This window comes from Mauremys mutica, chromosome 25 (assembly GCF_020497125.1).
Source record: "Mauremys mutica isolate MM-2020 ecotype Southern chromosome 25, ASM2049712v1, whole genome shotgun sequence".
NCBI classification, from domain to species: domain Eukaryota; kingdom Metazoa; phylum Chordata; order Testudines; family Geoemydidae; genus Mauremys; species Mauremys mutica.
In genome coordinates this window covers 9,685,555-9,701,818 of record NC_059096.1, presented here as the reverse complement: position 1 = coordinate 9,701,818, position 16,264 = coordinate 9,685,555, and the positions used below count along the sequence as shown (strand labels likewise).

General features: G+C 51.8%; 1 protein-coding gene across 3 annotated transcripts in view; it reads left to right on the top strand.

Annotated features, from left to right (window-relative positions):
• Positions 1-16,264, top strand: part of MRC2 (mannose receptor C type 2) — a 103,232-nt gene that overhangs the window by 41,692 nt on the left and 45,276 nt on the right. For 2 of the 3 annotated variants that reach the window (XM_044999737.1, XM_044999736.1), the window contains exons 2-8: positions 3,609-4,016; positions 5,493-5,666; positions 6,393-6,557; positions 8,435-8,548; positions 10,059-10,202; positions 13,262-13,450; positions 15,485-15,639. In XM_044999737.1, coding sequence (XP_044855672.1) covers positions 3,609-4,016; positions 5,493-5,666; positions 6,393-6,557; positions 8,435-8,548; positions 10,059-10,202; positions 13,262-13,450; positions 15,485-15,639 — 1,349 coding nt within the window. Of the gene's footprint in view, positions 1-2,289; positions 2,370-3,608; positions 4,017-5,492; positions 5,667-6,392; positions 6,558-8,434; positions 8,549-10,058; positions 10,203-13,261; positions 13,451-15,484; positions 15,640-16,264 lie in introns of those variants that run through there. The other variant, XM_044999738.1, reaches the window with a different exon arrangement.

Sequence of the window (16,264 nt, the reverse complement as noted above, 5' to 3'; positions counted from 1 at the left end):
TTTTGATGTTTCACAATGGCTCATTTGGTTTCAATGGGCTTTCTTGTGTGTAGACCACACTCTACATTAATTAGTGCTTCTTTCCTGTTTGGGGTGTTACACAGTTATAGAGGTTCGCACTGCAAACCCTCAGTGTAGCTTTATACCGCGGGCCGCAGGTGTCATAAGCGAGATCAATACACGTAGCAGCCTACAAATGTTTGATCAAGTCTAAACACTAACGTCTATTTTAGCAGTACTAACCCGCAGGTGAGCCAGACTGGTTTCCAGCTAGGCATTTGTCAGCATTCAGCGAGGCCTTGGCATGAGCAGGCACCTGGTCTGCCAGCATCACAGCGAGCATCTTAAAAATCAGAATGCTTATTTGATGCCTGAATCTGGCATTGGGTGCCTGACTTTAAGTAATCAACTTTGAAAATTATGGGTTTGTCACGGAGATCGCGGAAGTCACGGATTCCATTACTTCCTGCGACCTCCGTGACTTCCGCAGCGGTTTATCACCCGGGGCTTCCATCCCCCCACCCAGTGGTGGCCGCAGCAGCAGTAGCAGGAGCAGCAGCAGATCCCTTGGGGCTTCCCCCCTGCCACCATGGCTGGAGTGGCAGCAAGCCCCCCAGGACTCCCCCCCACAGCTGGTGCTGTGGGCTCACTCTCCCCCCACAGCACCCCCCCTCACAGTATCTCCCCCAAGACTCAATCACAGGTATTTATGGTAAAAGTCATGGACCGGTCACGGGCAAAAAAACAAAACAAAAAATCATGGCCCGTGACCGGTCCATGACTTTTACTAAAAATACCTATGATTAAATCTTAGCCAAAGTTATTGATTATTTTTTTCACTCTCCATCATGTATGAAACTTCTCACAGAGAAAGAAACCCATCCTTCTTTCTCTTCAAATCTGTATCCTTTTCCACTGTGCAAACATCGATTTTTCGTTTATTCCCCCTTCCAGTGGGAGCTTGACATTAACACTTTATTTTGTTTTGTTTCCTTGGGCTTGTCTGGACTGTGCTGCAGTGCAGCTCACGGGGGTCTGCTTTGCAGCGCCCATCAAAGAGTGTCATTCTGACCTGCGTTGTGTGGATGCTGCTCTTAGTTTGTGCCAGCAGCGTCCGCACACTGCAATTACAGTGCAGCTGTTTGTGCTCTGCTGTTCACGCCCTTCGAATCCACATGACGGCTCCGTGTAGACATGACCCTACTTTAATATCCTTCGTGGTGTTACCTCTACTTGGGAGTTGGACTGTCAGATCACTTCTTGAGGAATGTAAAATGGTAGTTATAGTTAAGTCCTACAAAAACAGAAGCAATTAAAAAATTTTTTTGCAACAGCAAGTCAGTTTAAAACGATGTTATTTAAATTCTGTGAGCTGTTTGCAACTTCATTATGCTGGAGTACTGGTTGCAACAGCATAGTTAATTTGGAGTGGAAGTTTCAGTTTAATAGACATTTGAAGACATTTTATTATTGTTGTAAAAATCTTATAAAAATAAGAAACCCTCTCCCGAAAACCCTAACCATAGAGTGTAAACTTTGAGTAGGATTCATTTTTTTCGTGATGGAAAAATAAGTTGATTAAAACCAGAACAAAGAGTTCCAAAATCGTTCCTTTTCGAAATTTTTACTGGAAAGTCTTGGGTTTATTTGGCCCCTTTTGCAAGACATTTTAAATGCTCTATTCTGCGCTCTGTGCCATATGCTGCTCCTCTCGTGCAGATTAATACAATATCAGCTTGGCACGTTCCCCTTTATAACTGGAGGGGGGGGAATGCACCCAGACGAGCCCACTGCATTAGCAGTGACGTCATAACACATCAGCTGGTGAGAAATGTAGGTTTCCTCTGTTTCTCACACAGTTCTCAAAAGCTGCAGTCTAACACAAAACAAGCAGGTTTTTTTAGGCAGATTCACTTCCCAAGTGACTGGACCAGTCAGTGACGGCAGGGCACGCTGGCCCGTGGATACACCGGAGTCTGAAGTTGCCAGTAAAGAGACCGTTCAGTGCAGACGCAGTAAATCGTGCTTTCGAGTATCTGTTGGAGGTGGAAGTGAGAGCCTTGTGGAGGGTTGTCGTGTTGTTGACGGTGTGGTAGCCAATGGGAAAGTGGCAGGGAGTGTAGAAGGTGTGTCCCAGAGTTAATTTTCCTGCTTTCAAGGTATGGGGCGGGTAGGCTGTATTCTAATGCAACCTTAGTGATGACAAAACAAAGGTTGTGTTAGATCTGAGCGTTCTAAGGCTGGTCATGTTTCAAGCCGCAACTATTTGAAAGTGTCACTTACCGTAAGAGAGTGGTGCTTCTGCAGGGTCGGTACTCCTTGGTTCTCTTCCTAGCTCAGCCGCTGACTTTAGGGACGTCTGTTACAAGGTGTGATTGCGGCTCATGTAGCTGTCTTTGAAGCTTTGTTACAGGCTGTGTGTGTCTGCCAGGAATCCTGGATAATTACTCAGGCAGTAGTCTGTGCTCAAACTCGTACTGCTGCGATACCCAGGCTAGCTCTGGTGTCCGTCTACACAAGCTGCGTAACTGCAGTATAGATTTACTTGTAGCGTGTGGGGTCTTGAGCAACTCACTTCCCCTCTGTCCCTCCAGTATTTCCCCAATGGTCAAATGATCAAAACCCATTTAGCCTGGGATTAGGCGCTCCGTTCCCATTGAATCGAGCCCCTCCGTCCTGCGGCCGCTTGGAAAATCACTGAAGCGTAGCGAAAAATGTACAACGTAGCTAAAGACCAAACCTCAAACATGACATGGACAATAAGGAAAAGAGAAGAAAAACGAACACCGCGTATCATGAGTCGTTTGCTTTGCTTCCGAGAGTGTTTTCCAGCAGGAGGGCCGAACTCGGGAGACCTTCCCCAAAGTACTGTGTGTGCCAATATGTTTTGTTTTTTTTTAAACTAGGCCCCAGATGTGCATAAAAGTGACTAACACCATTTTATTTCCCCGCGTAGCTATATTTTTTCAGACTTGAACGAATTGGCTAAAGAAGACGTGGGCTGTACTTACAGTGGTGGAAAGCTAGTTTAAAATCCATTGTTATAAGGCAACCTAGCATCCTTTTAAACGGGCCGGTTGAGTTGTTGGAGCCAGTTAGTGAACTCAGAGCAGTCGGTGCAAGCTCAGGTTTTAATGACACTTTAATTTCCCTGTTAAAGAAATGCCATTTTGCCAGGATCTTTGTATCTTTACGAATACCTTAAACTCACCTGCTGACATCCCGTGAAGCTTAATTCTTGTTTTTCAAGCACTTGGAGATCCTTCTGTGCAAGTCGGTGGGAAGAATGCACCTCCTCATTATCCTGTTAGGCAGCAGAGGCTAAGGAATAAACAGCCGTCACCCCAAGACATGAGCGCCCCGAAAAGCAGTGTGAGATGTTATGCCAGAGCAGACCCACAGTCCAGCTGTTGTTACTGTGTGTGTTACAGTATCCCCCGGAGGGCGTGCTGAGAGCCAGGCCCTCTTGTGTTAGGTGCTGTACAACGCAGCAGGGGAATTGACCGGCCCTGGGAATTGTTGTCCAGGCAGGTGTCACAGCAGAGGCTGCTCAGGTTCACATCAGGGCCTCATCCTTTCTCACTGGCTTTATTCTCTTTGTCTTCCAGATTCCAAGGTGTTTCTGATTTACAACAGCAGGCTTCTGGGCTGCTTGGAGACCAAGGACACCCTGGTGAGGGTCTCTAAATCCTGCAACGTCAGCGCCCCAGCCCAGCAGTGGAAATGGGTCTCCCGGAACCGACTCTTCAACCTCGGGACCATGCAGTGCCTCGGGGTCGCCTGGCAGGGCATCAACTCCACCGCGGCGGTGCAGTCACTGGCCACCTACGAGTGCGACCGCGAGTCCGTCAACATGAGGTGGAGCTGCCGGAGCTTAGGGGAGCATCTCTCTCAGTATCTGAACGCCAAGGCAGGGAACCTCTCCCTGGCTCCTGCCGAGAGAGGAGATCAGGCGCGCGGCGGGCAGTGGAGCGTCTATACCACCCATGAAGATTTGTGCTCCAGCCCCTACTCTGGTAATGCCTGGGGAGGGCTCTGTGGTTCTGCGTTATCCCCATGATCTCTGGTAGTTTCCCTGTTCTGTGATCATAGTAGAGCCCAGAGGCGCCTACTGAGATCAGGGTTCTGTTGTGGTAGGTGCTGTAGGGGTCTCAGAGTCAGCAAGAATTCAGCCATGTGCCCATTATTACTGTTTGAAATGAGGTCTTCAGTCTTATCATCATCATTATTATTGTTTCTTTGTTTAACCGAAGTTGAAGAAAACAGCCCTTGCACCAAACAGCTAACAGCACACGGCCCCGATCCTACATTGATATCTGCTAGGTCCTGATCCAGTTCCCATTGAAGTCAGTGGAGAGACTCTCATTGACTTCCTAGATTTTTAGGGCCAAAAGGGAGGATTATGTATTTGTATTGTGGTAGCCCCTCGGAGCCCAGTCATGGAGTAGGACCCCATTGTGCCAGGCGCTGTATATCCTGCATCGAGTCTGGCTTCTAGCCAGCATAAATGAGAATTGGATTGGGCCCTTAGTGTGCACCCCTTGTGCAATTCTGTTGGCTTGAATTGACTCCACAAGGGTCTGTCCCATTACAGGATAGGGGCCAAGGAGCCAGGCTGCCTGGGAAATCCCCAGGGGAAGAATGTATAAGGGTTTCTAAAATCATTTTTCTTTCCTCCCATAAATATAGTAAAAATTTATACTAATGGCATGATTGACACGCAGGGAGCTGTGCACTGTACGAATGAACGGTCTGTACCAAGGCTGCAGGGGAGTTGAAATGCAAGTAGTTGAGTGGTCCGTAGAACTTTGCATCTTTTCTTCCTAGGATCTCAAAGCCCCGGCAAACAGGATGATGATGATGTTATTTAAAGCACCGTCCTGCCGAGACCCTTGGAAACAAATTGAATCCTGCAGTGAAAACCTAATTAAACTCCAGCTTCTACGGCTTTGTCTACACTAGCGACCTTACAGCTGTACCAGTGCAGCCGCACTACTGGAAGGTCTCCTGGTGTAACTTACGTTGGTCGGGGTGTGTTTTTTCACACCCCTGGCTGACAAAAGTTTTACCAACAAAAGTGCTAGTGTGGACACCGTCTAAGGGCCCGATTCTCCGCTGCCCTTCATCTTAGGTCATTCTTTATGCCAGTGTGGCGTGGGTGTGAATCAGCAGTAGCTTTGCACTGCTGTGGTGACTCCACCAGGCACAGAGCAATGGAGAGTCGGGCCACAGGGGCTCTGAAAGCTCAAACAAACAAAGCAGGAAGATCTGGGGCGGGTTGGTAGGGGGGAGAATAATAAATCTAGGGCTGGCAGAGGCCGTTCGGTAGAACTTCAGTGAGGAGAAGGGGCTGAGACCAAGTTCAGTGCTGCACCCAGTGGCCCCACTGTCTGAAGGCACGATGGTGGGGTCATTTTCCCTCGGCAGCCCTCTGTCCCCCAGGAAGGGAGGCCGAGCTAGGGGGAGGATTCTCTCACTCTTTCTCTCGGCAGAAATTTACACCATCCAAGGCAATTCCCACGGGAAACCCTGCACCATCCCCTTCAAGTATGACAACCAGTGGTTCCACGACTGCACCAGCACGGGCCGGGAGGATGGGCATCTGTGGTGCGCCACCACGCAGGATTATGGCAAAGATGAACGATGGGGTTTCTGTCCCATTAAGAGTGAGTGGCGATTGGCCCGTCCAGAAGCTTAGCAACAGGGCGGGTGGGAGGCTATGATCATCAATAACTGGCCTGGTACTAGGTGGGGATGGCTCTTTGGGTGATGCCAGCCTGGCATTGCAGAGGGGAGGGTTGTGTCAGGGATGCCAGCCTGGCACTGGTGAGGGCTGCAGCTGTGTGGGGGATACCAGCCTGGCACTGGCGAGGGGGTGGGGGATACCAGCCTGGTGCTGGCGAGGGGGTGGGGGCTGCAGCTGAGTGGGGGATACCAGCCTGGCGCTGGTGAGGGGGTGGATTCCCAGCTGGATTCTGCGACCCTTCCTCAGCCCGACTGGCCCCAAACTGTGAGTGCCGAGGCAGTCAGAGGGACGCCTGGCAGAGCAAGGTGCTCAGTGCAGGGCACAAGGTTAATCAGGCTCTGTAACCCTGGCTCGGAGAAGGGGGTAATGGCCAGTTGCATGCAGCGTAGCAGGCAGACGTTTGCCATGGTCTCGCACCTGGCCAGAGTCAGAGGCCGCCCCCAGCCCTTTGGGTCTGCAGTGGGCACGGCCTGCCGTTGCGGTGTCCCTGAAAGAAAATTGCAGCCTCTGTAATGAGAAGGAAGCCTAAGGGGAGCTGCACTTCGGGTCATTAGCGGCACGTGCCCGCCTGCCGCTGGCTCTCCAGGGAGCTCTGTGCACAGGTCAGAGCTAACCCCCGGCTCTCACTTCCCATCAATCCCCACAGGCAACGACTGCGAGACCTTTTGGGACAAGGATCACCTGACCAACAGCTGCTACCAGTTCAACTTCCAGTCCACCCTGTCCTGGCGGGAGGCATGGAGCAGCTGCGAGCAGCAGGGGGCCAACCTGCTGAGTATCACCGAGATCCACGAGCAGACCTACATCAACGGTGAGTCTGCCTGGGGAAGGAAGGGTGCTTGGAATGGGAGGCCCTGGTTCAGGCTCCTCGGCAGGGGACGTGGAGGTACCAGTTAGTGCCGGCACTTGGCCTCCTTGTAGGCGAGCTTCGCCCCAGGGAAAGGCCGCTTTCGCCTCAGCGAGGGCATCCTCAGCAAACACCAGGGTCATATGGACAGGGGCAGTGTGGGGCTCTCCTCTGCCCTGACTGCCGGGCCGTTCAGCAGTGACGTCCCTGGCCTCTCAATGCTACAGGTGCGTCGGCACCCTCTCCTGGAACACGTCCTGGTGCGCTCACCGTAGCGTCGCTGTGCACGTTCGCCTAGAGCTTGCTGCGAAACGGGGCATGGAGCTGTAAGGCAAATCAGCTCATTGTCTGCTGGGCGGGAGTAGATTTTTCTGGGTTCTCGCTGCTCCGAGTGGGGTGCTGCCCCCCAGGCCGGGCAGGTGCTGGCCGGGCGTGGGTGCCGTAGAACGGGGTGGGAGTGGTGTGCTGGACTCGGATGCTTTGGGAAGCCTGAATGGGAGATGCTTTATAAACCTGCCATTGAGCTGTTGGCTAACGCTGCCCTGGGCTCTTCAGCTCTCCTCTGAAGTCTTCCATAGAGCACTAACATGGGCGGCGAGTGAACGCACTGTTGGGGGTGGCTCGCCCTCACCCCTCTGCCTGAGGTGAGGTCCCGCCCTCCGAGCCCAGAGTGCACCCCTCCCGTGGCTACTGTCCTCCCCCATTCCCCGTGCACCTCCAGCCCTGGCGCGCCAGGCAGACACCACGGTCCCAGCGCCAGACGGATGGGCAGCGCGGCACGGCCCCAGCGCCCCCTGTCCCAGGCCTTGTGCGCCCCCGCCTGCCTGCCGTAGCTTCTCGGCCACAGGAGCGCGGGAAGGGAACTGGAAGCAGGCAGGAGGGGGTCTGGGGGCAGAGCCACACCAGGCTGTTTGGGGAGGCACAGCCTTCCCTGCCTATGCTACCGTCGCCCATGCTCATTAACCTCAATATTAACCCCCTTCCAAGAGTGAGTGGGTGGGTCCTTGCAAGGGGGACCCTTTAGAGACCTGTGGGTGTGGCAGGACGCGGCTGTAGCCTGGAACTTGGCAGAGAGCAGTTTGTGCAGCTGGAGAACCTGGCAAGGTGGCGATGCCCGTTTGCCTAACGAGGTGTGTGGCGGCCTCTAGAGGTACATGGGTGTTTAGCAAACCACGTCAAGGTGAGGCCGGGCAGGTTCCCTGGCGGGTCTGTGCGACCCAGCAAGACGGGAGCTTGCTGCCTGGATTTAGGGATATGCCCCATTATCCTACCGGAGTGACTGACACCCTGTGAGCAGCTTCTGTCTGCAGCTGTGCGTGTGTCCCTCCTGCTGCAGTCCGTGGGGGGGAGGCGATGCGCGCACAGCCAGTGGCAGGCTGCAGCCGTGCAGCTAGCGCGTGGGCCGCAGCTGTTGTATTTCCTATGCATGCGGGCGGCTACATGGAAGAAGCCGTTGGAGTCGTCAGCGCTCTGAGCAGGGAAGAAGCGCGAGTGATGTTTTTAGTGACCGGTTCTGGATTGGCCGCCCGGTGAGTGGCAGAAGAGAGACAGCTTGGGCAGTAGCAGGAGGGCCGGTTTCACCCACCCGGTCCTCAGGCTGACGGGGGAGTTTGGTCTCTTTGGCTCTTCTGGTCTTTGTCGTCTCTGCTGCCCGCGGATGACAGGGGCAAGCGGCCGCGGGTGCAGTGGCAGTTTGTTTGCCGTGGACCCGGGTCTGGAAGGAGACGTGTTTGTAAGTTGATGCTGGGACCCTGTTGTGTCAGCTAGATTAGAGCTGCGTTACTTGCGAGGGCTTCCCAGAACAGGAGGTGTCTGACGCCGGCGTCCTCTCTCTGCCCCAGGGCTGCTGACGGGATACAGCTCCACCCTCTGGATCGGGCTCAACGACTTGGATATGAATGGGGGCTGGCAGTGGTCAGACAACTCGCCCCTGAAGTACCTCAACTGGGAGAGCGGTAAGTATGGCCAAGGGGTAAAGGGTGATGCAGATGGGGAGCAGCATCCTGCAGTGGGGTGAGGTCCTGGCAAACTCACAGAACAAGGGAGACAAAGGCAGATGTAGATGCTGTCTATGGGTAGCCCGGCAGAAGAGGGAGGGTCATAGAGATCCTCTGTTGTTGTGTTGTGGCAAATCCCAGAGTCCTGCCCCAGAAGGCTAAGGAGAGATGGTCCAGGATCCTGCAGGATTTAACAGGCAGGCTCATTTTCTGGCGCATATGTGGCAGCAGCACTTTGCCATCTATGGAATTACATGACCTCTTTCTGCTCCACATGATGCAGTGGAAATGGGGACATTGGGGCCATGCCAGGCACCGGGTCTCAGGGCTGCCGGATGCCAGGGCACCGTGTGCCTGGGCCAGGAGCTGCCATGGAATTGTGTGCCACTGGACACCAGAGAAGTCTGGGCCATGTGCTGTGATGAGACTCCATGGAACTCCATGCCACATGAAACCTGATGCTGGGGTGAAATCCTGGCTCCATTGACTTCAGTGGGAGTTTTGCCATGGAGTGCAGTGGGCTCAGGATTTCACCCGAGTGCCATAAAGGGGGAAAACAGAGTCTAGAAAATAAATATCTTAAAAATTTAATTTAATCTAATCTGGGACCACAAATACTAAAATGCTTTAATTTGTAATGCTGTGGTTATTGCATGGCCAGGCAGAGTTAAGGCTGTTCGGGTGCCTTAACTGTATTTCCATCTCTCACCGTGTTTGGATTTCTCTGAAACATAATGTTAACTCTGACTTCCCTGGGCTCACAAGGCTTGGTTTGGGGATAATTCCAGCATCCCTGTAATGATCGTTACCCCTAAATTACTGATACGAACTCTCAGCCTAAACTCCATCTTGATGTAACTTTTTGCCATGGAATATAAAATAATGAATGGTCCTGTATAATAGATGCCAGCTGTCTGCTGCTGTTTACCGCATTCCATGAGACGAGCCCTCGGGGGCAGGCAATTAATTTTAAAGGCAACATCTTAAAGTTGCTCCTTCCTTTTTTCTGCCTGTATTTAGCCTGTGGCAATTGCTGTGGCCGGATATTATTGGGGGAGGTAGTTTAGGGGGCTGGATTTTCAATACTGACTTCAAAGGTAGTTGTGGATGCTCAGCACTTCAGAAAATCAGACCCTAGTAAGTTTTAGGGAATGAGAATAGCACCTGCCAGGACTCTAGCTGAGGTTTTAGAGGCCCCAGGTGCTTATGCTTCAAGGCATAGGCTGATCACCAGTTTTAGAGGTCAGGAAGAAATTTCCCCTGCTGTATAATATTGCTCCAAAAGCAGTATTATAGGGGTTTACTCCTTTTTTTGAAGCATCTGGCAGTGTCCACTAGCTGGACCATGCTCTGGTTTCTGTTTGAACTCCTGTGTCCCCATCCAGGGGATGGGCTCTAATGCTCATATATTCCCTACCCTTCCTCCTCCCTTCTCGCCCCCCCTCCCAACCCCAACTCCTGCTTATAGACCAGCCTGACAATCCCAGCGAAGAAAACTGTGGGGTGATCCGGACGGAGTCCTCGGGGGGCTGGCAGAACAGGGACTGCAGCATTGCACTGCCCTATGTTTGCAAGAAGAAACCCAATGCCACCTCCGATCCGTTCACGACAGGTGAGCTGGAGAGCCTGCCCGCACTGCAGTATCCAGAGATCTCTCGCTTTTCCTTCTCCCCCACAGCTTTTCTTTTTCTTTCTTTGATAACAAAACAAAGCCCCCTCCCCCAAACCCTGGACGCACTCTGCACAGCTGTCCGTATTGGTTGGTTTGGTTTTTTTAAAAGAAGGAAAAAAGAAAGCGAGGGTGCTCAGCACCTCTGGGTATGAGACCCTAAGATCTTAGGCAGGGATGGGGCCTGATTCTGCACCACCTTGCACCTCCGGTTGGGTCCGGTCTCTCCCACACTTCCTTTCCCAGGGCTGCTTACTGAGAATCCTAAGTACAGAATTGCGTCTATCACTGCGGCTTGCGTTTTTCTTCCTATGACGAGGGATGAGCAGTTGCCTCCTGCAGAGGGAACAAGAACTGCCCCAGTAGCCAGTGGGAACCTTTGCCCTTCACGCAGCTCTCGGAAGTTGCCAAACTTGTTTCTTTTGATTATTTCCCACCTCTCCCGCACTTGGGATATATTAAAATATCACATGGTTTTGCCCCCATTTGGAATCGCTCTGTGCAGGTGTCAGTGACGACCCGTGGTGCAAAGCAGTGGAGAATCCGCCCCATCCCTTCATAAAGACCTTAGGGCCTGACACTGAGGGTACGTCTACACCACCCGCCAGATCGGCGGGTAGTGATCGATCTATCGGGGATCGATTTGTCACGTCTAGTGTAGACACGATAAAATCGATCCCCGATCGCTCTGCCGTCGACTCCGGAACTCCACCGCGGCGAGAGGCGGAAGCGGAGTCGATGGGGGAGCGGCAGCGGTCGACTCGCGGCCAGGTAAGTCCACCTAAGATTCGCTGAAGTGTATCTTAGGTCGACACTCCCTCCGCACCCCAGTGTAGACCTAGCCTGAGAGGGGCTGAACCCCCCAGCTCCCATTTAAATGACTGGAGTTGGAGGGTGCTGATCACCTTGCAGGTTCAGCTTGTCTCACCGTGGATACAGTCCGTTGGGAACGGTGCCAGAATGCTAATGTGCACCATGGAAACGCGACTCATTTCCTCTCCTTCCTCCCGGCCCCTTTCATCTCCGCTGCCTTCTGTCTGCAAGGTGGTGATTACACATCCCAGGTGTGTGTGGCCTCCTACCTTTCAGCCACACAAGAAGAGAACTGACTCCCCCCAGAGCGGTACAGCCTAGAGATGCTCGGTGCAATTATGAAATGCAAATTAGAAGAGGCAAAATGGGACTTTAATCGTATTCCAAGGGGAGGAGGGGGCATTATCGCTCTGGGTGTGACATTACTGCTGTCCAATCGGAAGGCTTCTTTGGTGTCTGGCACTCTAAATCATTGAGCAAATTCCTCTGCTTTGTAGCTGATGGTTATCTTGAGTGACTCCTTTCTCAGCTCCATGTGGGTCAGGTCTCCCAGCGGCTCAGCACTTCAGCCTCGTCTCCGCCTTATGATGAGTTCAAAGCATTCTCCGAGCTGCTGGCCTGCCACCTGGGCAGGCATGCTGAGATCTGTGCCAAGCCAGCTGCTTGATCTGTCACTGCTTCCCTACAGCTTGCGCTGGGGCTGCTTTGTAACAAACATGAAATATATTGAACATCTAACGCCAGTGTCTGACTGGCAACCTTCTACCTGATGGTGCTGTGTCAGAAATAATAAACCAGCTGATGCACCATGCTGTGTCTGGCTCTTCTCCTCACACTCAGTTTTCTATGTTTTATTTATCTAGTGGGTGGTTTTTTGGTTTTTTTTCCTCTTCAGTAAATCTGTTTTCGCAAGAGATTTTTTTTTTCTTACTAGCGTGGCCTTTCTCTGGCTGTGTCTGATGGGGCTGTCAGCGTGTTGTTGTTGTTTTATTACTATTTTAATAATTCTGTTTGAACTGTGATAGCCCCTAGGAGTCCCAGTCCTGGACCAGGACCTCAGTGCGCTAGGTGCTGTGCAAACACAGAGCAACCTAAGTTATGTGACAAGGCTGATTGTGGTGGTGGCAGTTCATGCAATGTGGACATCCATCCACTGAGAACTGGATTGCAGCCTGCCATGCTCATTGCCTATAGGTAGGAACCCTACCAAATTCACGACCGTGACAAACGCATCACGGACTGTGAAATCTGGCTATTGTAGGGGGGCCACGGCATTGCCACTCTTACTTCTCTGCTGCTGCTGGCAACAGCGCTGCCTTCAGAGCTGGGATTCTGCCCAGCAGCCGCCACTGTCCGGCCGCCCAGCTCTGAAGGCAGTGCCGAAGTTAGGGTGGCAGTACCGCTTTGCTCCCTATAATGGCCTTTCAACCCCCGCCCGACTCTCTTTTGGGTCGGGACTCCCACGGTTACAACACTGTGAAATTTAAGATTTAAATATCTCAAACCGTAAAATTCAAGATTTTTTTTTTTTGTAGACGCTGTGACCGTGACATGTACCAAAATGGCCTGTGGATTTGATAGGGGCCTACATATCGTCCAGCAAAAAGCTGCCCCGTGGCTGTAGCTGTCAGTCGCTACTGTCCCACAGGCTGTGAGCTGGGCTGACTGATTTGCACCCCCTTGGTGGGGGTAGGAAAAAGGGGTTTAAGAAGGGAGAAACCTCAGCGCTCTTAAACTCCCCCTGAAGCTGTTGTGAAGTCAGTTGATCCAGGTGCTGGTGTAAAGATGCCAGTTGGGGAGTGGGGCAGCCCCGGGGGAATCCATGGAGCACTCAGATTGCTCGCGGGGAGGATGGCAGTGGGGGCTCGCAGCGTGGGGAGGAGGGAATTGCCGAGAACGTGCTAGTCGGAGATGGAATCTGGCCCGTCGCTGAGGGAACAGTTGCCTCTTCATAAGTGATCCGTGCAACTCCCCTTCCCGTCCCTCGACAGCAGAACCACAGGGCTGAGGAACTCCGGTCTGGTGTATTTCCAGACCCTCCTGCTGCTTGGGGGCTCTGCCACTCCTAACACAGACCCTGCATTCGTGGCTGGACGCCACTGGCACCGTGGAGGAGAGCGGGCTTAGAAGGGGGCCGTGCGGGGAGTTAGCAACAAGGCTCCTTAGCAGTCTGCTCTGGGTCCCTGCAGACTCCTGGTCGGAGGTGAAGGTTGATTGTGAGCCTACCTGGCAGCCTTTCCAGTCCAGCTGCTACCGGCTGGTTGGCGAGAAGAAGAGCTGGCAAGACGCGAAGAAGACCTGCTTGCGCGGTGGTGGGGACCTGGTGAGCATCCACACGCTCTCCGAGCTGGAGTTTGTCACCAAACAGATCAAGCAAGGTAGGGTTAAAGCAGGTCTGCACTCTGTCCCCCTGGGGACACGCTAGGGACCCGGGTCAGAGCTGTGGATCAGCTCTTTTGGAATGTGCATGGCGGGGGGAGCCCATATCTTCACTGGCACGGTACCTACAGATGCATGGTTCTGTGCTGCACATACATGTTCATATTGACCTTTACATGTTTGCATCCACGTGGGATATCTACCAAAGGTACTTCTAGAGCCCCTATGACTAGCTCAGCCCCTCACGCTCTAATGCATTCACCCCAGTGAGGCAGGGCAGAGCTAATCTCCCCATTGTACAGATGGAGAACTGAGGCCCACAGAGGCTAAGTGACTTCTCCAAGGTCACACAGGGAGGCCATGGCCGGAGCAGGGATTTAAACCTGCATTTGCTGAGTGCTGTAACTACTGGACAGTCTTTCCTCTCTGTAATATACCTTGCACCAGGAGTGGTCCCAGTGAGGCTACTAGTGGAGGAAGGTGCTACTCGGAGTGAGTAGAGGTATCATGATCTGGTCCATACTAGGCTCTGTTCCCAGCTCTAATGCTGGCTCATTGTGTGGCTGTGGATAAGTCCCTCCCACCACCTCAGTTTTCTCATCTGTGAAATGGGATTGGGGATACTTCTCTGACTCTGGGATTATGAAGGTAGTTAATTCAGTCTGTGAATGGGGTTGAGATCTGTAGATGGAAGATGCTATAGAAAGTATCGTCCCCTGACGTCTTATGAATCTATCAGACAGTACAAGAAGCACTTATGTATTAAGTGCATCATTATCTGCTGGGGCAATGACTGACATTTCATACATTAATCTCAATAAGGCATAAAAAGGAATGGCCCCATTCTCTTTGAGTCGATACTGACCCCATGCCCCAGGGGGAAGGTGGCGGGCACTGTGCTTCTGGCGATGGCATTGTTTCCATGAGATGTGAAACTGAGGCCCTGGACCACTAGTGGTTATTGAAGATCTCCTGGCACTCTTTTAAGAATAGGGATTGCCCTGACTGATTCCAAATTGGGTACCTGCTTAGGGAAAGCTTCCCCCAACAGTTTCAGTTAGATACAGTTTTAGTCTACAATCTTTGTCCTAAATTTGCTCTGTAATAATGCTCCTGTGCGCTGTTAAATAGCCGCCACGTTCCATCCAAGAGGTGGCTGCTTTTCATGGAGTGCAGTGATACTATAACCTACCTCGGAGAAGCATTTGTAAAGCACTTCCAGACCGTTCCCCACAAGAACAGACATGCAGAGTATTTATTCATTATTAGCCAAGGCAAGGCATGTCCTTTTGAAAATTCTCTTCTTGTCGAGTACAAACTGAGTCCTATGTTCCCAACCCAGGTCAATGGATCTACTCTAAGGATGAGTTTAATGCAGAGTTTTGAATCACCATTGGCATGTCAGAATGTCCTGTTGCAGCCAAGTAATGCAGGCTATGTCTACCCTGCAAATAAAGGCGTGATTGCTGCACAGGCAGGCATACTGGTGTTAGCTTTAATCTAGCTGGCATGGGTTACAATAGCAGAGGAGACTTGGAAGTACGCACAAAGGGGCCAACATGAAGGTTGTATGGGCAACCTTAATTCTGGCATGGCCTAACTTTTGAGTGTTTGACTTCGCTAATGTTCTTTTAATGAATTTGTCTTGCATGTAATATTGTTATCGTTGGCTTGGATTTTCAAAGGAGCCTAAAAGAACTTCGGATCTGGAAACTGGGCACTTAACTCCCTTGGATGTCTCAGAAATTCTGACCATTCTTATTTATCTGTAACCCCCAAGAATCCCAGCTGAGGATCAGAGCCCCATGGCGCTGGAAGCTGTACAAACAGCTAACAAGGAAGCCAGTCCCTGTCCCAGGCGGCTCACAGCCAACGTGGCTTGTAACTTGTGAGAAGCTCATCTCATCCGTGAATGCTCAAAGAGGGCAGACTTTTCTCTTCGTGCCAAAGTGCTACTGTGCATTAGTAGGGTGAGGTTCGCCCCAGACACCAGAGCTGGACTCTGACCTGTTCTTCCCCTTTCTGCTTGGCAGACGTTGAGGAGCTCTGGATTGGCCTGAACGACCTCAAGCTGCAGATGAATTTTGAGTGGTCAGATGGGACGCCGGTGAGGTTCACGTACTGGCACCCCTTTGAGCCCAACAACTTCCGAGACAGCCTGGAGGACTGTGTGACCATCTGGGGACCGGTGAGGACTGATCGCGGAGGAGGAGCGGGACAGGATGTGGGACCTTTCCTACCCAATTCGCAGGGGTGGAATGGAGTAATTGGAGCTTGGCAGAATTCAATCTATACATATTTTAAATCTCAACAGAGCTCGATGTTTATTTTTAAGTATTTTTACAGCTGCGGGAAATTACTTGGGGGTCAGACAATAATTATTTAATGACTGTAGATGTTGAGATTCAAGAAGTTAAGCTTTGTAACCATCAAAACACAAATTGTCAGCCTCGCATGTCAGAGTGTACATTGTAAATATCCTTCCATCAAACCCTAGTCAGTTTCCAAGCAGCGTTTTTCTTACTTTTGCCTATCTGTAAATTTCAGTTATTAATCGATGGAAATCGTTTTTGGTTGGTTTGTGTGCGCTTGGTGAAATCAGCGTATACTGACGTTTACTGATCAAAATCTAATCCCGCCGAGCCTAGATAGATGGGTATGAGCTCTGTGCCGACAGCCCTGGAGACTGGAGCTCTCTCTGTCCATCGTAAGGGTGTGGCACAGACAGCAGTGTGCCACCAGTGTCCCCCAAACCTGACCGCGAGGGTGGTGTCCGTGACGGACCCATTCCTTGCCTTCTCCTGCAGAGGCTG